The sequence below is a fragment of the Sus scrofa genome, chromosome 1 (assembly GCF_054392235.1).
Source record: "Sus scrofa isolate SSC_HxYL_T2T_F1_AM1 chromosome 1, Sscrofa_HxYL_maternal_Yorkshire_Landrace_v2.0, whole genome shotgun sequence".
Lineage (NCBI taxonomy): Eukaryota > Metazoa > Chordata > Mammalia > Artiodactyla > Suidae > Sus > Sus scrofa.
In genome coordinates, this window is record NC_139383.1 from 174263576 (window position 1) to 174286710 (window position 23135).

The 23135-nt window shown below is 38.2% G+C and overlaps 1 protein-coding gene across 3 annotated transcripts in view; it reads right to left on the reverse strand.

Annotated features, from left to right (window-relative positions):
• DPP8 (dipeptidyl peptidase 8) overlaps positions 1 to 23135 on the reverse strand; it is a 70502-nt gene that overhangs the window by 11319 nt on the left and 36048 nt on the right. For 2 of the 3 annotated variants that reach the window (XM_001929097.7, XM_005659849.4), the window contains exons 9-17: positions 22733 to 22794; positions 20061 to 20161; positions 19203 to 19380; positions 17694 to 17853; positions 14078 to 14157; positions 11081 to 11233; positions 10475 to 10610; positions 8906 to 9051; positions 725 to 871 (exon numbers count right to left, since the gene is read on the reverse strand). In XM_001929097.7, coding sequence (XP_001929132.3) covers positions 725 to 871; positions 8906 to 9051; positions 10475 to 10610; positions 11081 to 11233; positions 14078 to 14157; positions 17694 to 17853; positions 19203 to 19380; positions 20061 to 20161; positions 22733 to 22794 — 1163 coding nt within the window. Of the gene's footprint in view, positions 1 to 134; positions 322 to 724; positions 872 to 8905; positions 9052 to 10474; positions 10611 to 11080; positions 11234 to 14077; positions 14158 to 17693; positions 17854 to 19202; positions 19381 to 20060; positions 20162 to 22732; positions 22795 to 23135 lie in introns of those variants that run through there. The other variant, XM_084978844.1, reaches the window with a different exon arrangement.

The following is a 23135-nucleotide window of genomic DNA, read 5'->3' on the forward strand; positions in this document are numbered from 1 at the left end:
AACATACAATTTCTAAAAAATCCTCTTTAAGACCTAGTTCTGATCACCACCACCCTGTCTGTATTACTAGGCCTGCCAGTGCACACAATCTCAATTCACTGAGCCAAAAACAAAAATAAAAACAAAAAACTTACATGAGAATACAACATAAGGTCAAAGAACTGGCTGTGGGAGAATATCCCCATGTCTTACTCATCATGTCCAATACACTGGCAAACACAGTAACTGCCTTACTGTGCAAAAGGAACATCGGATTCTCATCATTTCCCAAAGCAGCAGAAAGGACATGGGGCATCTCTAAAAGGTAGCATTTAAAGCTTCCTGTAGAGAGAAAGAGGCTTGTCACAAGGAAGGCACTAACCAGTTGGTTTCTCTCTTTACAGAGGACAGAACAAATCTCAATTATTCCTCTAATAGTGTACAGGAAACTAAATGTGCTGAAAACTAAACGTGCTGCCTTCAGGCTAAACTGGACATATAAAATGGAAGAAGGGTTTCTATGTAAAAGTTGTTCTATCTCAGCTCCCCAAAGTTACATAGAGGTAGTGAATATCAAATTGCATCTTCCCTCCCCCACCCACCCCACAAATCCTAACACATGACCATACATGCACACAAGCACTCACCCATAGCCCCTTCCCCCAACTCTTTCTCTGGGATTTCACACCAAATAATGCACCCAAAAATGTAAATGTCTTTAAGAGAAAAATGTACGTTCACACACCATTTTATATTTAAAGGCGCCTTCAAATTTAAGCCCTCGGTGACAGGATCCCCTGTTGTCTATCACTACCACCACATAACCCAGAGAGGCTAGGGTATTCAATCGGAAATACTTGATTCCTTTAAATCGATTATTCACCAACTGCACCTGAGGAAGAAATACAACTTCAGTGAAATTTATTATATGGTGGCATACAAAAGCATAAGAAAGGCAAGATGCTGCAAAAAATAGAAAGCTTAAAATATTATTTTGCCTATAAAATGAAGTTATATTTTCCTTTTTTTTTTTTCTGGTCCCTTTAGGGCCACACCCACGGCACATGGAGGTTCCCGGGCTAGGGGTCCAATCGGAGCCACTGCCGCCGGCCTACGCCAGAGCCACAGCAACGCCAGATCCAAGCCGTGTCTTCGATCTACACCACAGCTCACGGCAACGCCAGATCTCCAACCCACTGCGCGAGGCCAGGGATCGAACCCACATCCTCATGGTTCCTAGTCGGATTCGTTTCTGCTGGGCCAAGACGGGAACTCCTGAAGTTATATTTCTTGTGGCAAGAACACTTAACATGAGATTGACCCTCTTAAATTTTTTTTTTTTTTGCTTTTTAGGGCTGCATCTGTAGCATATGGAAATTACCAGGCTAAGGGTCAAATCAGAGCTACAGCCGCAACCTACACCATAGCCATAGCCATACAAGATCCAAGCTGCATCTCAGACCTACTCCACAGCTCATGGCAACACTGGATCCTTAACCCACTGAGCAAGGCCAGGGATTGGACCTGCCTCCTCATGGATCCTAGTCAGTTCATTACTGCTGCGGCACGACGGGAACTCCCACCCTCTTAAGATTTTAAGTGTACAACACAGTATTGTTAATCACAGGGCAATATTGTATAGCAGATCTCTAAAACTTACTTATTTTGCACGATTAAGAATTTTTTGAGAGTTGCTGCTGTGGCACAATGAGATAAACAGCATCTCTGGTGTGCTGGCATGCAGGTTTGATCCCTGGCTCAGCATGGTGGGTTAAGGATCTGACATTGCTGCCACTATGGCGTAGGTCACAACTGCAGCTCAGATCAGATCTGATCCCCGGCCTGGGAAATCCACAAGATGTGGCAGGGCAGCCAAAAAAAAGAAAATAATTTTTTTTCTGGAGTTCCTTGGTGGCTCAGCAGGTTAAGGATTTGGCATTGTCACTGCTATGGCTTGTGTCACTGCTGTAGCATGGTTTCAACCCCTGGCCCAAGAACTTCTGCATGCCATAGGCACAGCCAAAAAATTAAAAAAAAAAAAAAAAAAGTATAAAAGAATTATTTGGAGTTCCTGTTGTGGCTCAGTAGTAACAAACCCGACTAGTATCCATGAGAATGTGGGTTTGAACCCTGGCCTCACTCAATGGGTTAAGAATCTGGTATTGCCGTGAGCTGTGGTATAGGTCACAGATGCAGCTTGGATCCCAAGTGGCTGTGGCATAGGCTGCAGCTCCAATTCGACCCCTAGCCTGGGAACTTCAATTTGCCTCTATGCCACAAAAAGCAAATAATAATAATAATTTTTTATGCCTGTTGATTAGCAATTCTCCACTTCCCCATCCCTGATAATATTTTTAAGTTAACATAAATCTTATCATGTTCACGTTACTTCTTTTCTTTCTTTACACTCAAGGTTCAGAGCAATTACTGAGCAACTACAGGCTTTTAAAACTATAACCAAGGTATTAATTATACACAAGAGATTTAACCTAGCCTATAGAAAAAGTTACTAGAATGATTATTTCTACCCCAAGGATGACAGAATAATATCATTTTTCTTCCCTACTTGCCTTTTCTTGGGACTGTCTCTAACTAGTAAATGGAAAACTTAAGTATTTTAATGAAACACCATGACCAGTTAGCTTCCTTTTTTCGTTACACAGATCAGTGCAAAAGGTAAGATAATTCTTAAATAACTTTATGCCCTAGAAACGAAACTTTGAAAAGACTGAGAAATTAAGTGCAGTTTGATGCTTCATCAGAAATAAACTATTTTGTCGGAGTTCCCGTCGTGGCACAGTGGTTAACAAATCCGACTAGGAACCATGAGGTTGCGGGTTCGAGCCCTGCCCTTGTTCAGTGGGTTAACGATCCGGCATTGCCGTGAGCTGTGGTGTAGGTCGCAGATGCGGCTCGGATTCCACGTTGCTGTGGCCGTGGTGTAGGCCGGTGGCTACAGCTCCGATTAGACCCCTAGCCTGGGAACCTCCATATGCCGAGGGAGCAGCCCTAGAAAAGGCAAAAAGACCAAAAAAAAAAAAAAAAAAAAAAAAAAAAGGAAACTATTTCGTGAAAAGAAGACTTTAATTAATGGGCAGAAAGTTATAGAAGTTAAAGGTTTGGGGGACACTAAGATAATAAACCAAAAAAAAAATATTTTGGCAAAAATGAGAAGGTGTTCTCCGGCTCAAACCAATGGGAAAATCAGGTCAGACGAGTTAAAGTAAGAATCAATGCTATTTTCATTCAATAAGGGCTAGATGGGAGGTATAAAAATCTTGTCTTTTTGAACTTTTGGATGTTTAGTACCACTGTAACAACTGCCAAACTGGTCTTTGTTTCTATTCTTGTCCTCCATATAGCCTGTTCTCATAGTAACAGAACGATGTTTTAAAAATGTAAAACAGGTATGACTTTACAGCTTAGCTCCTTTCTAATGGGAGGGGTTTAGATCAAAATAAGATCTAAACTCCTCACCACTACCTTTGTGACCCTCTGTTGCCTAGTCCTTGGCTATTTCTCCGACCTCATCTCATACCATTTCCCACCTTTAGCACTGTATTCTAACTTTATTATCAACTATAACAAGTTGGTTCTAACCCCAGGGCCTTGACACTTACTATCCTCTCTGTCTGGAATGCTCTTCCTCTAGATCGTTAACAAGGCTCATTTCTTCTAATCTTCTGTACCCTCAGAGAGCTTTCTTGACCTTTCAATCAGAACTCCCATTTTAATCACTTTGCCATCCTCTTTCCTAACAGTTATTCATAACACTTCCATTATATAAAGTGTATACAATGTGTGTAATTTATATGTTTCTTATTATTTTCCTCGCTAAACTCCTTGAGAGTAGGACATTGAAGAAGATATAAGACTTGTATAAACAGTATAAATGCTTCAGGCCATGTTTGTTCTTAGTGTATATTGAGGTCAAAGTGGAAATCTTTTGACTTGTTCACTATGGTATCCTCACTGCCTAGAATAGTACCTGGTACATAATAGGAACGCAATAATTATTTGCCAAATGAATGAATGAAAAATAGAAACAGGAGAATGATGTTTTTCTTTTCTACCTTGGGAGGAGGGGTTTGGTGGGCAAAGGTGCTTGTTAGTTTTTTGGAGGGGGGCTGCACCTGTGTCATATGGAAGTTCCCAGGCTAGGGGCTGAATCGGAGCTGCAGCTGTCAGCCTACACCACGGCCACAGCAATGCTATACCCAAGCAACATCTGTGACCTATACCACAGCTTGAAGCAATGCCAGATCCTTAACCCACTGAGCAAGGCCAGGGATCGAGCTTACATCCTCATGGATACTAGTAGGATTCATAACCTGCTGAGCCACAGGTTCAGGTTCTTGTTTTTAAAGCCAAAGGTTCTTATTTTTAAAGAGAGGGAGCATAAAAAAGAAGTACAAGGATTAGAAGAACACAAATATGAACATGTAAGAAAACCAGCTCACTACTTCTTTTTTTTCTTGGCCGCACCTGTGGCATGCCTAAGTCCCAGGCCAGGGATCGGACCTGGGCCACAGCAGTACAATGCTGGATCCTTACCCCACTGAGCCACCAGGGAACTCCAACTAACTCACTTCTTTGCCTGCTGTCAATCACAGAAGATGACCTCGATTGCCTTTTAGGAATATTTTCCCCCAGAGTCAGTTTTTCTGCCTTTGCAGCCCGGAGACCTGCCTCTTCTTAGAAGGTGCTTAAACAAAATGTTCTTTCGCATTAAGAATTCAAAAGTCTTCTTCTGTGTCAGTTCTTCAAAATCCGTGTTCTGCTGATTTAACCCGCTCTTGTGTACTTATATTTGCAGAACAGTGTCTGGCACAGAGGAAGCATCATTAAATATTTGTTAAATAAACTTTTTTTTTGCATATGGAGATTCTCAGGCTAGGGGTTGAATTGGAGCTGTAGCTGCTGGTCTACACCACAGCCACAGCAACTCAGGATCCGAGCTGAGTCTTCGACCTATACCACAGCTCATGGCAACGCCAGATCCTTAATCCGCTGAGTGAGGCCAAGGATTGAAACTGCATTCTCATGGATGCCAGTCAGATTCATTAACTCCTGAGCTATGACAGGAACTCCATAAATAAACATTTAAAAATATACAACTGTTATCAATGAAAAGTTTAAAGAACTAAGACTTATTGACTTTAATGGGAAAAATATTTGTTGATTTCCTCAGATTTTGCACTGTAAAAAAAAATAGGTAATCTGTTTTTGTATTTTTTTTTTCCTTTTTTCTTTTTTTTTAGTCATTCTGCAACATATGGAGTTCCTAGGCCACATCTGAGCCACAGCTTCTACCTGGCAACACTGGATCCTTAAACCCACTGGGCCAGGCTGGGGATTGAACCTCCGTTCCAGCACTCAGAGAGTCTGCTGATCCCACTGCGCCACAGTGGGAATTTCGACTTGGATTTCACTTTTGTCCAACTACAGACATCACTAAATCTAGTGACTAAGAAATTCACTTCATGTTATAAATTGTGACACTGTTGCTATTCAAAAGATTTCCACTTTGACCTCAATATACACTAAGAACAAACATGGCCTGAAGCATTTATACAGTTTAATCAAATTTCTCAAGGTTATTGTGTGCTATTTGAATGATCCGGTCTTACATTAAAGCACCTCCTCATAACTAACCCAAATGGTCATCAAACAGGAGGATGAATGATCTCCTAGGGGGTTCAAGTACCAGAAGCATTCTATCATGTTAAGTCTTATGGTGAAATCTCCCTGCAAACTGAATACCAGATTCTCTTGTGGCCTCACCAAATTTGAATGCTTCCAAAGAATAATTTGAGAAAGAAACCTTTCTACAGAGCAAAAAAAATGCAGTCATATTCATAAAATCCTCCAAACAAACAGTTTTAACTACACTAGCAAGGACCTTTTCTATTATGGTAAAACATACACTTTAACCATTTTAAATGCATAATTTAGTAGTATTAAGTACATTCACACTATTGTGCAACCACTATACATTTCCAGAGCTTCTTAATCATCCCAACTAGAAATTTCTAATCTACTGAAATTAACTCCCTATCTCTCCTCCAGTGCCTGACAACCTCTATCCTACTTTCTGTCTCTATGAACTTGTGTCTTCTGGGTACCTCATACAAGTGGAATAATACAATATCCTTCTCTTTTTTTGCCTTTTAAAAAATTTTATTTATTTTTTAGGGTTGCTCTCGAGGCATATGGAGGTTTCCAAGCTAGGGGTCTAATTGGAGCTACAGCTGCCGGCTTATGCCACAGCCACAGCCACACCAGATGCAAGCCACATCTGCGACCTACACTACAGCTCACAGTAATGCTGGATCCTTAGCCCACTGAACAAGGCCAGGGATTGAAGCTGCAACCTCATGGTTCCTAGTCAGATTTGTTTCTGCTGCACCACGATGGGAACTTCATGAATAATACAATATCCTTCTGAGTCTGGCTTATTTCACTTAGCATAATGTCTCAAGGTTCATCCATATTGTAGCATGTGTCAGAATTTCCTCCTTTTTTGCTTTTTTAGGGCCACACCCGCAGCATATGGAGGTTCCTAGGCTAGGAGTCGAAACCGAGCTACAGCTGCCAGCCACAGCCATAGCCACAGCAAGGGAGGATCCCAGCTGTGTCTGCGACCTACACCACAGCTCAAGGCAATGCTGGACCCTTAACCCACTGAGTGAGGCCAGCAATCGAAGCTGCAACCTCATGGTTACTAGTCAGATTTGTTTCTGCTGCGCCACAATGGGAACTCCTCCTTTTTTCTTTAAATGCTGCATTATATTCCCCTATGTACCACATTGCGTTTACCCATTACCAGTCAATGGACAATGGGGTTGCTTCCACTTTTGGCTATTGTGAATAATGTTCAATCAACATTGGTATACAAGTATCTATTCAAGTTTCAGCTTTCAATTCTTTTGGATGTACATCCTGAAATGGAATTACTGGATCAGATCAACTCTACATTTATTTCTTCTTCTTCTTCTTCTTTTTTTTTTTTTTTTTTGGTCTTTTCTAGGGCTGCTCCCACGGCATATGGAGATTCCCAGGCTAGGGGTTGGGTTGAATCGGAGCTGTAGGCCGGATCCTTAACCCACTGAGCAAGGCCAGGAATCGAACCGGCAACCCCATGGTTCCTAGTCAGGTTCGTTAACCACTGCGCCATGACGGGAACTCCAGATCAACTCTACATTTAAATTTGTCATTTACTGTCATATTGTTTTCCAGAGTGGCTGTACAATTTTACATTCCCATCAGCAATGTATCAGAGTTGTAATTTTTCTACACTCTAATAACAGTTGTTAGTTTATTTTATTTTATTTTTTTAATAATAGCTATCCTAAAGGGTATGGAGTGGTATCTTACTGTGATTTATTTATTTATTTATTTATCTATTTTTTTGGTCTTTTTGCCTTTTCTAGGGCTGCTCCTGTGGCATATGGAAGTTCCCAGGCTAGCAGTTGAATCAGAGCTGTAGCCACTGGCCTACACCTGAGCCACAGCAACTTGGGATCCAAGCCGCATCTGCAACCTATACCACAGCTCATGGCAATGCTGGATCCTTAACCCACTGAGCAAGGCCAGGGATCGAACCTGCAACCTCATGGTTCCTAGTCGGATTTGTTAACCACTGAGCCACGATGGGAACTCCCTTACTGTGATTTAGATTTGTATTTCCCTAATGATTAGTGTTATTGATAATATTTTCATATGGCTTTGACTTTTTAAACTTAATTACTAATATAAGGAGTCCTTTAGTCTTAAAATCTAAATAACCAGCTAGTTTTTATAGTGTGTTTCCACATCTCATATATCACTTCTTCATTGGGAAGGAGAAACATCCTTCTTACTTGGTCTTAATATCAAAATAATACAAAAAAAAAAAAGCAAGAAAGCTTCTGAGAGTTTAATTTCTCTCTTTGATTTCTTCATATTATGCTTTTTAAGTTCATAAAGATTTAGCTCCAAGTTTTTAACAGAAGTCTAATTTATTCTTCTATGTTTTATGTGTAGATGACTATAATATAAATGTGAATCATGTTTTGTTTGTAAAACACACTAAAAATGGCAGTGATTTAACTTGATATATGACCATCATTGCTGAGATCTTATGGCTTATATGGTTTACTTTGATTTTTTTGGGATAACTTGACATCTAGATACTTTTCCAGATCTGAATAACTGGGTGTAACTATAAAGGATATTTACTGAGTACAAGAGAGTTGTACTAGAAACAGCATAATTATATTCTAATTTCTTCAGGGGCTCAATGTGAGATAGATAACCAAGATTAAACTTTCAAAAAATTACCAATTAGCCAATTCACCTACCCAAAATACTTTAATCTGATAGTCAATTTACTTAATACTCATGTCCTAATATCTAATCCAGAAGAAAAGAAAATCAAGGTGTAAACTTCTTGCAGTGCTGAATAGTAGTACAGCTGCCTTAAGTAGCTGATAAAAGTATTATAGCTTGCTTGAGAGATATGGCCTTAGAATGAAGAGGGGGAATTCATTAGGCCACCAAATCTTTCAAAAATATCCGTTAAGATTCTTTATTTAATAAGACATTTAATTATTTAATTTCATTTCCCAAACAAGTTTCCCTACTTAGAAGACAACACATTTCCCTACTGATGTGAATATTACATTTCCCATGACAGTTACAGACCTCGTTGTAAATTAAGAAATTGACATTGATTTTCAAATTAGCCATCTAACAAAATCCAGCTTCCTGAATTCCTAAATTGGATAATTAGAGCATTAAGCCAGAGTCAATAATAGCAGACACCCAGCAATGTTCAAATCTTAAACAACTGCCCAGCCATTCAACAAACAAATCACCTAAAAGAAAAAGAAAATGAAAAGTTATACACTCACACATGTATATGTATGTATATAAATATGCCCACCTGAGGACCACCATATATAAATAGCACAGTAGGGTATTTCTTTCCAGGTTGTAGATCATGAGGTTTGTACAGCATCCCATACAAAGTAAAGCCAGTAGTGCTTTCAAAAGAGAAAATTTCTGGAGGGGTGTAGTCAGGAAGAGGACCTACGAGGAGGTAACACAGAGACTGTAAAAGGAATTCTTAAGGAAGCTCAACAATCTGAGAGCAAGGAAAATATACCATAAACTCACTACCCTATGCCCAACTAATGGCGATAAGCAAAAAATTAAGCCCAAATGGATATCTTTTACAAAGAAAATCTAATGAACATAGCGAATTATCTATTTCAGAAGCAGATACACAGTATTATGAAAAATCCTTGGAGCCCAAGAGGTAGTTATATGCAGAACAATGCAAATACTTTGTGCCTGGTTTCTGTAACTTATTGATGGTTAAGCCATATACCTGATTAGAAACTGAAAGTGCATATTAACTTAGTCAATTTGATTTGCTCACAGCAGGTGCTCAATAAACAATTGTTTCTGATCATTAGAGAATAAGCCTAATCAGAATCCAGAAAAAAAGAAAGTCATGATTAGTCTTTGGTTTTCCAAAGCAATACAGACCTATCAGAAGTCTGTGTATATTGGATAATGTTATAATCTAAGTAGAGATCATCACCATATTATAAATTCTGATTGGAGACATTAGAATACCTTGTGATTTTGCAGTAATTTCTTAATCCCTTAGGAGACATTTATCGTGGAAAATACTTAACAGGAAAAAGGATTTGGGGATAAAAATGAATTAAAAGATATATAAAACTAGTCCATTTGTATGTTTAAGAAACCAAGCATTTTAAAAATAGGTAATTCAGGAGTTCCCGTCGTGGCGCAGTGGTTAATGAATCTGACTAGGAACCATGAGGTTGCGGGTTCGAGTCCTGCCCTTGCTCAGTGGGTTAACGATCCGGCGTTGCCATGAGCTGTGGTGTAGGTCGCAGATGCGGCTTGGATCCCGCGTTGCCGTGGCTCTGGTGTAGGCTGGCAGCTACAGTTCCGATTAGACCCCTAGCCTGGGAACCTCCATATGCCACGGGAGCAGCCCAAGAAATGGCAAAAAGACAAAAAAAAAAAAAAAAAAAAAGGTAATTCACAGTACCCTTCACTCCCATACAGAATGAGTGTTCTATCATTAAGACGGCTATTGCAGGTACTTTAGAAATTTAAGAAAGCTACCAGCTGAGTATTCCTTAAAGCTACAGCTTCCTTACTCAAAAGTCTTACTAGTTCAGTATATATTACCTTAAAGTTCATTTGTTTATCTGGGAAATCAAACATGTGAATAAATCACTTCCTGACACCTTGACTATTCTAATCTTATTTTCAAAAAAATTTTCCAGACTTGCTCCTGCCTGGAGTAGGAGGTAACTAACCAGTCTTATTTGATAGTTGACAGACTAGGAGGGGTGGTTATCAAGCAGGAACCCAGAAGTTCAGGGATAAGCAGTGGTGAGAGATGGGAAGACTCTGTCTAGGAAATGTGGACATAGTACCAGTTCTACTGAAGATTCAGGGAAATGAGTACCTGCTGAATCCAAAATGGTGGCCCAAAATTCCTTTGTTTTGCAAGTTGGATCATCTTCAGCACTTGATAGCTTGTAAAGGGACACACAGTGTGGATTCTTCTGATTACTATACTTACTTATAAAGAAGTCACAATGCTAGAGAAAAGAAAAACAATTACTTTTTCCCCACAGAAAAGTGAAAAAGGTTGTATGTTGCTACACCTGCACAGATACCATAGCAGGAGTGTAATCAGAATCCGACCACTTACATACATTAAAAAATGCTGAAGTTAAAGCTAAGTTTTTGCATGCCAACTTTAATTTTCACGTTATTTAAAAGGAGTATCACATGAGTGGAGGGTTTTTCTTCCTTCCTTCCTTTCTTTTTTAGCTGCCTTGCACACAACATACAGAAGTCCCTGGGCTAGGGATCAAATCCAAGCCAGAACTGTGACCTGTGCCACAGCTGCAGCAATGCCAGATCCTTAACCCACTACTCAGGGCAGGGGACTGAACCAGCACCTCCTTAGAGACAAGCTGAATCATTAACCCACTGTGCCACAGCGGGAACTCCAAGCAGAGGGTTTTTAATATGACGAAACCGTTTTCAAACAGGGACTTAATACCCGGCTGATGCAGCAAGAGTGGGAATAGCCACGGTCGGTCAGCCTTGTCACCTCTCCAGGGTTTACATAACTGACCACATACAAGTGATGTTCTAAAGGAGAATCTTTGGTGCCTTCAAAGTATACCAGCTTTCTGACTTCATCAACCTGGATCTGTCAAAAGAACAAAAAAACCAATGCTAGTATGACCTTGGCAAGGCCAGTAATTCATCAAACAACATCAAATTTTATCCAGAATCATTTGAGTCATCCTTTGCCTTGTGCCTCTTTTTAAAAATTTGTCATCGATGTTACTAAACCTGAGTTGGTTTTGTTCATGTCTTATAGCTAAGAATAGATCTTGTCCAGAAGGAAAAAAAGACGCCTAAGTTGCATGCTATTGGTAGTTTCCTATATGGTTAGAATGTGTGCTTTCCTTAAAATATAAGAATTATTTCACTGAAATGACAACACTTTATAGAGAAAAAATACCTATATTTGAGCTCAAGTCAACCATTCCTGCATACATTAAAAAGTCTAATTTAGGTATCCTGTCTATTTCTGTTAGTGCAGCATTATCTTAGGTGTACTTCTTTGGTGTTTTGCACAAATTTGCAAAAATGTTTTTCTCTTGGGTTAAGGAGTAATTGCACACAATCACTCAATCACTTTCAATATTGGTATAGTTTATAAATAAGTATGAAAGATCTTATAAAGAAGTCACAATACTGAATTCACTTAATATTCTTGCCAAATTACAGTAAGATTCTAAATAAATGGCTTTTATTGTTCCTTTATCAAAACCTTTTAGCAGCCTACTCACAAAATATTTAATAAAATTCAGATTTTTTTTTCTTACAAAACAAAGAAAATAAAGGTACATTTCTAAAAGTAAGTATGTTTAAATGCCACATTTTCTCCAGGAATCTTCTACTTCATCACTATAAACATTTTTTAATATTCATGGATATATAAATAACAATATGACATTAAGAAGGCCCATATGACAAAGACAGAAAGGATACAAAGGATAAGAAATGGCAGATCAAGCATTCATGAATCACAGGTATGTATTAATCTGTGCAAAAGGTTAGGACAGGCTCTGCTCTTGACCTAGCATCTAGAAGTCAGTCAGGCATTTCAAAATTGAATAAATAGGAGTTCCCATCGTGGCTCAGTGGTTTAACAAATCTGACTAGGAACCATGGGGTTGTGGGTTTGATCCCTGGCCTTGCTCAGTGGGTTAAGGATCCGGCGTTGCCATGAGCTGTGGTGTAGGTTGCAGACATAGCTCGGATCCTGAGTTGCTGTGGTTCTGGTGTAGGTTGGCAGCTACAGCTCCGATTAGACCCCTAGCCTGGGAACCTCCATGTGCTGCGGGTGCGGCCCTAGAAAAGGCAAAAAGACAAAAAAAAAAAAAAAAAAAAAAGAATAACTGGTTAATTCCTCACTCCCCTTCTCTTTGCTTCAAATAACAACTTTAAATGTAACACCTGAGGGTTTCAGAATCCCTTGGCATCAGAATGACCTAAGGGGCTTGTGAAACAGATTGCTGGGTCCCACAATGATAGTTTTCAATTCAGGAGGTCTGGGGTGGGCCCAGGGATCTACAGTTGTAAGTTCCCAGGTAATGCTGATGCTTTACTGCTTCTCCAGGGACCACATTCTGAGAACCCTAAGGAGCACATGGGCTTAAAAGCCTCAAAGCTCTATTCAGTTACTGTCACTGGAAACTTTTCGGCATGAACAAGGTTACCAGCGAAAGCAGAAAAAAACTTTTAAAATAAATAAATAAATAAAGCAAGGGTAGAGGGGAAATAGAAGAGTAAGAAAGAAAGACACAGACTCATCACAAAACTAAGCATGATATAAACAAAGAAGAAAATTGAAGCACATTATAGCAAGTAGTAGAAGGACATTTAGGTTGCCCAAACAAGGTTCAGATCTGCATAAATACAATTTGGGGAGGGTTCCTTCAGTATTATCAAGCATTAAGTTTACATTAGTGTAAATATTTGTTTTCAGAACTTAGAATTCCACCGTAAGATTTTTCTCAGGTGATAATAACATGCAAAGTCTCTAAACAGAAAAAAATGTATTGAACATGTAACCAGAAGGCCATGTGACACTCTCAGTGGAAATGAGACCTTAAAGGCCACCTATTATATTCTAAAGTTTTCACCAAGAAAAACAAACCTGGGACCTGGATCTTCCTTCTTTCTCCTTAATCACCTTGGGGACTATGAGTGAATTCTACAGTAGCCAGTATACATAATCCTTCAATAAATCTCTCAATCAATTTGAGGAAATCACAGGCCTTCACTAAATCCTGGTAGCATACACCAACTTAACTGTATGTATCACACATACAAAGGATGGAGTTCTTAGAGATCTCATGAAACTGACCACCTAACTGAAAGTTGAAACAAACACAAGGTACTATAAAAGGCAAAAGAAAAAAAATTAGAATTCACTGAATTGCTACAGAAAGCCATATGCCAAGAGTGAAACAGAGGATAGAGTTCCCTCTTTTTCCTTACCAATCTATGCTCTATATAAATGTCCATCATATTTTGCAGGTGGTAGATGAAACTTTAAATCGTGAGGTAAGATAGTTGACTGAAAGAACATCACTATCAGAAATTGTAAATGAAATTTCTAATGTAGAAATGACACAAGTAGTCTGTAAGAGATTTAGAAATAATTTTCAAACTATATTCTAACTCGCTTTTGCTAGGCTTGAAAAGTATGGACCAGCTCTTTCCTTACTAAGTAGCAACAATGTATCTAAAACTGATGAAACTGTAATAACCAAAACATATCTAATACCAGGGTTATAAAATGGGTGAGATTTATAGTTTAAACTAAGATTCTCCTTTTCCAACAACTTGAGTTCTTTCAGGCCCTAATTTAGTATTTTCAAAATACTGGGGTCATATGAAGTTTCACTACTGATTTTAGTACTGCATACACATAGCTAATGTTGACTAAACATATCAGTAGAATAAAAGAACATACATTAGATCCATGACGGCCAAGAACTTCCCATTCACCACTGGTAATTGCTATTTCCTCTTTGACAGGACACTTGAAATCACCTAAAGATAAATATAGTTAAAATCCAGCACTTTACATCAGACTATAAGCAAATGAGACAAAAATAAATAAACAAATAGTATTCTAAACACTTTTTTCACCCAAAAAAGATAAACTGAAAAATTCATGGTATATCTGGAGTAATAAAATATTTTGGAACCAGAGGTGGTAGTTGCACAACACTGTGAATGTACTAAATGCCACTGCTCGTTTTTAATGTTCACTTTATTTTTTTTTATTTTTTTGTCTTTTTGCCATTTCTTGGGCCGCTCTTGCGGCATATGGAGGTTCCCAGGCTAGGGGTCTAATCGGAGCTGTAGCCACTGGCCTACGCCAGAGCCACAGCAACGCGGGATCCGAGCCGCGTCTGAGACCTACACCACAGCTCACGCCAACGCCGGATCTTTAACCCACTGAGCAAGGGCAGGGATCGAACCCGCAACCTCATGGTTCCTAGTCGGATTCGTTAACCACTGCGCCACCACGGGAACTCCTAATGTTCACTTTAAAATGGTCAATTTAACATTATATGAATTTTACCTTAATATAAAGTCTACAGTTTAAAAAATTCTAAGTTATGAGTTTCCATTATAATAATGGAATAATCCATATAAATAAAGTGAAAATAGCAAAATAGCTACTTATGGCAAAGCACAAAAGAACTCAAAAGGACTTGCATTCCTAAACTTTGGTTAAACAAAAAAATTAATGGGTTGATAAGGCATTTCTCCTAGAAATGCAACAAACTACTTAAAAAGCCATACAAGGAAAATTTTAATATAATCAACTGTTTTTCATTTGCCAAAAACAAATTAAGTATTACCATAGTAAATACCAACATGTCCCATTTATCTTTAAAAAAGATTCTGTCTTGGTAGATGAGGCTCTCTCAGTGGCCTAAGGAGGAGGAGGTTAAAAAAAATGGAAACCATTCTTTATGCTTAGCTTCTGCTAGCTCTGCCTGTGGGGAGTGACAGCTGAGAATAGGCTGAGATGGTGAGATGATACAGGACTTTAACCAGGGTCCTACTCAAGTTAATTTAAAAAAAAAAATAGATTTCTTTTTCTTAGATACAAAAATTAACTTAGTACTTTACACTTTATCACCAGAAAATAAATATTATTTAACATATAACAAATGCTAATTGTTTTATATCATAGCCACTAAAGGAAGAAAAGAGGAGGGATGAGGAAAATAAAATGGACATCAAGGAAGAGGAAGATCTGGAGAAAGTAAAACTAGGTAAAGATGAGGGAAATGAAAAGAAGAGATAGACAAACTCAGGGGCCCAGATACAGACATTAAGAGGGAACAGAGGCTAGGCGTTCTGAGATGAATATTAGCTGAAGTGATTGCTCTTTTATTATTCAATTGGAGTATACAATTTTAATTTAACATCTCTTTATCACTGTCCCAAGCATGTGGTTTTAGCTAACTAACTACTATTCATAGCTCTTTGTCCAGTCTTTACCACTAAATTTTCTAGAATTCCATAAGTGGATTTAATTTCTGAACAACAGAGGAAGTGGTAAGGGCAATTTTATAACAAGGGTCAAATTAAAATAAGGCTCTCAGGGAAAAAATTCCATCTTGGACATACAAGATCTTGTCTGAATTAAAATAAATAGGTTAACAGAAGGAGCAAAGTTATAGGCAGTATTTACTTTGCAAGTCCTAAGACATAGCTCATTGTTTCTTTCTTTTTTTTCTTTTTTCTTTTTTTGTCTTTTTGCTATTTCTTTGGGCCGCACCCGTGGCATATGGAGGTTTCCAGGCTAGGGGTCGAATCGGAGCTGTAGCCACTGGCCTACGCCAGAGCCACAGCAACTCTGGATCCAAGCCATGTCTGCAACCTACACCACAGCTCACGGCAACAACAGATAGTTAACCCACTGAGCAAGGGCAGGGCTCGAACCCGCAACCTCATGGTTCCTAGTCAGATTCGTTAACCACTGCGCCACAACGGGAACTCCCTCATTGTTTCTTAAGAATGATATTCAAAAGGCCATGATGAAAAAATAACCCAATTAAAAGGTTGGCAAAGAAGTCAAATGGACATTTCTCCAAAGAAGATACACAAGTGGCTAGTATGCACATGATAATGTTACTAATCGTTAGGAAAATGCAAATCAAAAGCACAACGACATGCTATTTCACACCCACTAGTATAGCTCTCACCAAACCAAACCAAATCCAACACCCAGAAAATAACATATGAGAGCAAGGATATGGAGAAATGGGACTCTTTGTGCACTGCTAATGGGAATGTATTAAGATGCAGCTGCTATGGAAAAGAGTATAGCAGTTCCTCAAAATATTAAAAAGGAATTACCATACCCAGCAATTTCACTTCTAGGTATATAACCCAAAGAATTGAAAGCAAGGTCTTAAATAGATATCTGGACACCCATGTTCATAGCAGCATTATTCACAAGAGCCAAAATGTAGAAGCAACTCAACTGTTCGTGGACAGATGAATGGATAAACAATATGTGTTTATACAAACAATGGAATATTATTCAACTTTAAAAAGAAAGGACATTTTGTCACATGCTACAACCTGGATGAACCTTGAGGATACTGTGCTAAATGAATAAGCCAGTCAAAAAAGGACAAATACTGTACGATTCCATTTAAATGAGGTAGCTAGAGTAGTTAAATTCATTGAGACAAAAAAGTGGTTGCTAGGGATTGAGGAGAGGAAGGAATGAGGAATTATAATTTATTTTCCACTATACTGGGTATTATTTACTGGATAGTTTCAGTTTTGGAAAATGAAAAAAGTTCTGGAGATGGATGGTGGTGATGGTTGTAGAACAATATATACTTAGTGCCATGAAACTGCACACTTAAAAGGGTTAAAATTGTAAATTTTGTTATGTGTATTTTACCACAATTAAAAAAAATAGTTCTCTTGAGTCTAAGTTACAAATGGCAGTAAAACATATAACATAATACCATAAAATGCTTACTATTCCAAAACAAACTCTGTATTATTAAAGTAGAAAACTGTGACTCAATCTTTTAAAAACACAGGAATATTCTTGTGCCATTTCACTTTTTCTAGGCTTACACATTCTATATTACATTTCCCATAGGAAAACCATCACTTTTTTTTTTTTTTTTAAGAAATTAACTTTAGCCAACACAGTATTTAATTTCACTTTGGGCAAAGTAATTGTATCAATCTGAAGAGCAATAACTATATATTAAATTCAGTGTAGATGTAGACAGTATAAAAAACATCTAGCATGTACAAGTATCTAATAACTATATAATATTTTAAAAATAGCTTTTTTAATCTAAAAATTATATGAGTTCATGTTAAACAAATTAAAAAGTATAGTCAAGGTAAAAACAGCAAGTAAAAATAATCCCAATATCCAGAGATTACCCACTATTAATAGTTTACTATGTATCCATCAAGAACTTTGTCCCATGCTTATAAAGTACACAAAAAAGACATTACATTACCCTACCCCTCCTACTTTCTGCTCCCAACATTTTCCCCTTTTTAAATACAAAAGGATTTCTTACTTGGGGCTGGCAGCCCACCACTGGATCGTTTATATTTGCTCTCCTTTAAAATGGATGTGATTTTATATAAATGACGGAAACCTGTTTTGCATTCAGAGGCAAAAATAAATTCAATTTCATCTTCATGACTTTGGGGAAAAACATGAAAGATGTCATGGATCTGTAAAATGAATAGCTTAATTTACTACACACATTAATGAAAATACTACATAAACCATTTAATTAAACCAGAGAAAGAAGAATTAATTACTTGATAAAGATACTCTGAAATATAAATAACTGTCAGGCTAGGGTTATGGTATATGGACAACTATAGATTTTGCTTGGACCTTTCAAATTTATCTTACTTTAGTCAAAGACTTCATCTACTGAGAAGTAAATGCTTCCAGGTGGAGAAAAAAGGAAAACATGACCAAAAGCCACTTCTTACTCACCATCTCTGCAATTCTTTGAAACATGGTATGAAGTTTGTGTATGTTCAGTTTTTTGGTTTTTTTTTTTTTTTTTTTTGTCTTTTTAGGGCCACACCTATGGCATATGAAGCTCCTAGGCTAGGGGTTGAATTGGAGCTGCAGCTGCTGGCCACAGCCATAGCCACACCAGATCCAAGCTGCATCTACAACCTACACCACAGCTCACGGCAATGCCGGATCCTTAACCCAATGAACGAGGCCAGGATTGAACCTGTGTCCTCATGGATACTAGTCCGGTTTGTTACTGCTGAGCCACAATAGGAACTCCCGAGGTTTGTTTAATGATATAAATCTTATTACAGAAATGATGAGGAAAATGTTTTTAACTTTTATTTTCCTGAGAGAAATACTCTAGCATTTGAAGAGAAAACACATGTTCAGGTGAATCATATGAAGCCTATATTCAGCCGGGGAATGACCTGGCTTTATTTATTTTGGTAGAGTCTGTCAACTTAAAAGAGAAAGTCTTTGCTTTTGTGGTCCTCTCAGAGGCAATAATGAGACTGTATTTTCAATATGTGATGTATCCAGGAACAAGGGCAATTCTGCAACCAGGGAGATGTCATTTCAATGGCATCTACCTTCTATCCACAAACCATTCTCCATTCTGGAACCATCATTCAAATTTGAAATATTCAAACTAAGCAAATAACATTCGTGGTTACTCTGAACTTAAAAAATTCTTTTTTTTTTTTTTTTTTTTTTTGCCTTTTCTAAGGCTGCCCCTGCTGCATATGGAGGTTCCCAGGCTATGGGTCTAATCAGAGCTGTAGCCGCCGGCCTACGCCAGAGCCACAGCAACACCAGATCTGAGCCACGTCTGTGACCTACACCCCAGCTCACGGCAACACCGGATCCTTAACCCACTGAGCAAGGCCAGGGATCGAACCCGCAACCTCATGGTTCTCAGATTCGTTAACCACTGAGCCACGACAGGAACTCCTTAAAAAATTCATTTTGAAAGTTTGCTGTGGAGCTTCATTTGCTTTAGCATTCTAAGGAAATATTTAAACCAAGTACAAGAAATCATGCATACATTTATCCAGATGTCTGTTGTTTCTTCATAGATAATCAGTGGCGTCACAGAGTCAGGCACTGACTCGATGAGTCTCTGTCTTTCCATGGCATCATCTTCTACTGGGATAAATAATTCAGGTGAGATCAACACTATCTGTAGGCGAGTTTGGGAGCGATCTAGTAGGATGGCCCAAGCACTAGTTAAATAAATAAAAGAAAAGCACCAAAAATAAAGCATACTCTCAGAAAATGAACATTCCACTACTCTGTCTCCTAGCACACATCAATTATTTCTGTTATCATAATGAGAGAATTGGTTTAATATATGCTAAAATATCACTTACAAATGACTAATTAAAAGTAGTAGCTTATTCTATACTTATTTTTTTTTTAAATTAAGCTTGAGTAGAGTTTTTAAAAGCAGTTTTCTTTAAATATCCAAAATCACAGATGGTCTTTGAAACTGTTTTCTCCCTTTAATATCCACAAATGCCAGCCTCATGAAACTCCTGTTGTCCACATTAGACACAGCTACTATATGCTATCATCTTCATATAAGGCTCTACACATACTTCTGCTTAAGGTACACAATACAAAAAATTCACACTGACATGTGAGCCTGAAAGTCAAACAGTGTAACTGCAAATAACACTGTGAAACCATGACTAGCTAAGTAAGAGAATTAAAATGCTATGCAGCTATGCTTATAGGGTTACAAATCTATAAGTCAACTTAATTCAGAAAAAGTTTACTGTGCAGAAATACTACCCTACAAATTTACATGTGAAGGCAGCTCCAACAGAAAGGAAAACCTAATAGCATAGACAGTTCTAGATGCTAAATTATTTGCAAAGAAGTGACAATTTAACATACGCACTATTTTCCCTCTGGAGTCCATCCAGCTCTGGCAATATATTCAACTCCTTCAAACAGAATCTCAAAAGGCTGAATTAGTTCCTTATCTATGACATCTATAATCTATTTAAAAAGAAAAAAGGAATCTAGTTATAAAAGATTGAGATAAATAACTAGCTTACTGGTCTACTTATGTTGCTATATTTAACAGCGTAATACTTTTTCAGTCTTAGGTGCACAGCACACAGCAAAATCAGCAGTAACTTGGTGGTAACTTGTGGGTGACCTACACTGGTGCTCTTTATGCCTAAAAAGTTCTAACTACAAGAATTAGCATAGTCTAAAAGTCTTTTCCCATGAGTTTACACTAACATAATTCTTTTTTTTTTTTTTTCCGCTTTAGGGCTGCTCCCACGGCATATGGAGGTTCCCAAGCTAGGGGCCACAGCCACAGCAACGCCAGACCCAAGCTGCATCTGCGATCTACACCACAGCTCAAGCCAGTGCCAGATCCTTAACCCACAGAGCGAGGCCAGAGATCAAGCCCGCATCCTCATGGATCCTAGTCAGGTTTGTTAACTGCTGAGCCATGAAGTGAACTCCAGAATTCTTGATAATAACTGGTAAAATCAGGTTTTATCACTTCAGACTCTAGTATTTAAGAAAAATAATAGTCCTTAGTTCCTTATATTTTAGCCTAAAACACTATTTGTGTAATATATTACTGAAATGGTCCTGGGTAAGTAAACTTTTTTAATAGTCTAGCTAACACAATTAAAAAAAATTATTTTTAAATATACAAAGGATCTGAATAGACAGTTCTACAAAGAAGATACACAAATGGCCAATAAGCACATGAAAAGATGCTCAACATCATTAGCCATCAGAAAAATGTAAGTCAAAACCACAATAAGATACAACTTCAAACCCACTAAGATGGCTATAAGACAAACAATAACAGAGTTGATGAAGATGTAGAGAAGTTGGAAACCTTACATACACTGCTGATGGAAATATAAAATAGTGTAGCCACTTTGGAAAATAGTTTGCCAGTTCCTCAATAGGTTTAACATAGAGTTATCACAGGATCCAAAAAACAATTCCACTTCTAAGTATCTAACCAAGAGAAATAAAAACATACGCCCATAAAAAAATTGTATACCCACATTACTGGTAGCATTACCTTTTTTTTTTTTTTTTTTTTTTCCTGCACTGTGGCATGCAAAAGTTCCCAGGCCAGGAATCAAATGTGCACCACAGTAGTGACAACATTGGATCCTTAACTGCTAGGTTGTCAGGAAACTCTGACAACATTATTCTTAACAGCCAAAAGAAAATAATCCAAATGTCCACAGCTGATGAGTGGATAAATAAAATGTGGTATATCCATACAAAGGAATATTTTTAGGTGATAAAAAGTAGTGAAGTAGTGAAGCTATTATATGGTGCAATATGACTAGTACTTGAAAATATAATGCTAAATGAAAGAACCCAGACTAGATACTATATTATACTTATATGAACTGTCCAGAATAAACAAATCCATAGATAGAAAGTAGATTAGTGGTAGCCCAGGGCCATAGGGCATGGAGACATCTGGGGGTGATGACTAAGGGATGTGAGTTTCTTTCAGGGGTGATGAAAATGTTTTAAAATTGACTGTGGTGATAGGTGCACTATTATGTGAATATACTAAAAGCCATGTCAACTTTAAATGAAGAAACTATATTGTATGTGAATTATATCTCAATAAAGCTGTTAAAAAAAAAGTCTAGGGAGTTCCCATAGTGGCTCAGCTGAAATGAATCCGACTAGTAGCCATGAGGACATGGGTTCGATTCCTGGCCTTGATCAATGGGTTAAGGATCCGGTGTTGGCAGTGAGCTATGGTGTAGGTCACAGATGAGGCTCAGATCCCACATTGCTGTGGCTATGGTGGAAGATGGCAGCTCTGGCTCTGATTAGACCCCTAGCCTGAGAACTTCCATATGGTGAGGATGCAGCGGTAAAAAAAAAAAAAAAAAGTCTAGCAGAGAAGACTGCTTTTTAATTAATTTGTGTGCATTCAACTTATAGGCATCTGCCTGTCCAAAGAGAAAGCAGCACGTATAAGAAATGGATATTTAATCTACCATAGACATTTATTCAACACAGAAGGTAATTCATCAGTCAATAACTGCTATTTAAGAAATATTGATTTGGAGTATTAACAAAGGCAAAGAGGAAAAACTACTGGAAAGGAGTGATAAATAAGCATATCCCAGAGTTTTCATGGTGCCTTAGCAGGTTAAGATGCTGACATAGTGTCCATGAGGTTTGATCCCTGGCCTCGCTGAGTGGGTTAAGGATCTGGTGTTGCCACAAGCTACAGTGTAGGTCACAGCTGCAGCTTGGATCCAGTGTTTCTGTGGCTGTGGAGCAGGCTTGTAACTACAGCTCCGATTTGACCCCGAGCCCAGAAACTTCCATATGCCTTAGATGTGAACATAAAAATGAATAAATACACACATCCCAATATTCTTATCTTGGGAACTAGCAGAAAGTTTCTGGAGTAGAAAATTAGATGAACCTGAAATCATGATCCACAGATGTCTCAGCAAGATCAATGAGTTCAAAAAATAAAAAGTCTATCTAAGATTTCTACTGACTGCCTAGTCAAATGACACAAAAGTTAACTCAACATTTTATACTTACCCTTCCTTCGGCATCAATCAGTATTTCTGACATCTTAAAAGTGACTTTTGGATTTGCTGTACCTTTAGAAAGAGATATAAATGAATAGTAATGCACATCCAAAATTATTTCAACTAATTTTGCCAGATCAATCCTTTTTATACTTTAGTTAAATCAGTGATATTGCATATAGTCAGGGATTCATTGCATAAGAATCCCAAAACTTGAAGTTCTCATTGTAGCTCAGTGGGTGACAAACCCGACTAGTATCCACGAGGATGCGGGTTAGATCCCTCGCTCAGTGAGTTAAGAATCTGGTGTTGCTGTGAGTTGTGAAGTAGGCTGCAGACATGGCTCGGATCCCGCATTGCTGCGGCTATGGTGTAGGCCAGCAGCTGCTGCTCCAATTTGACCCCTAGCCTGG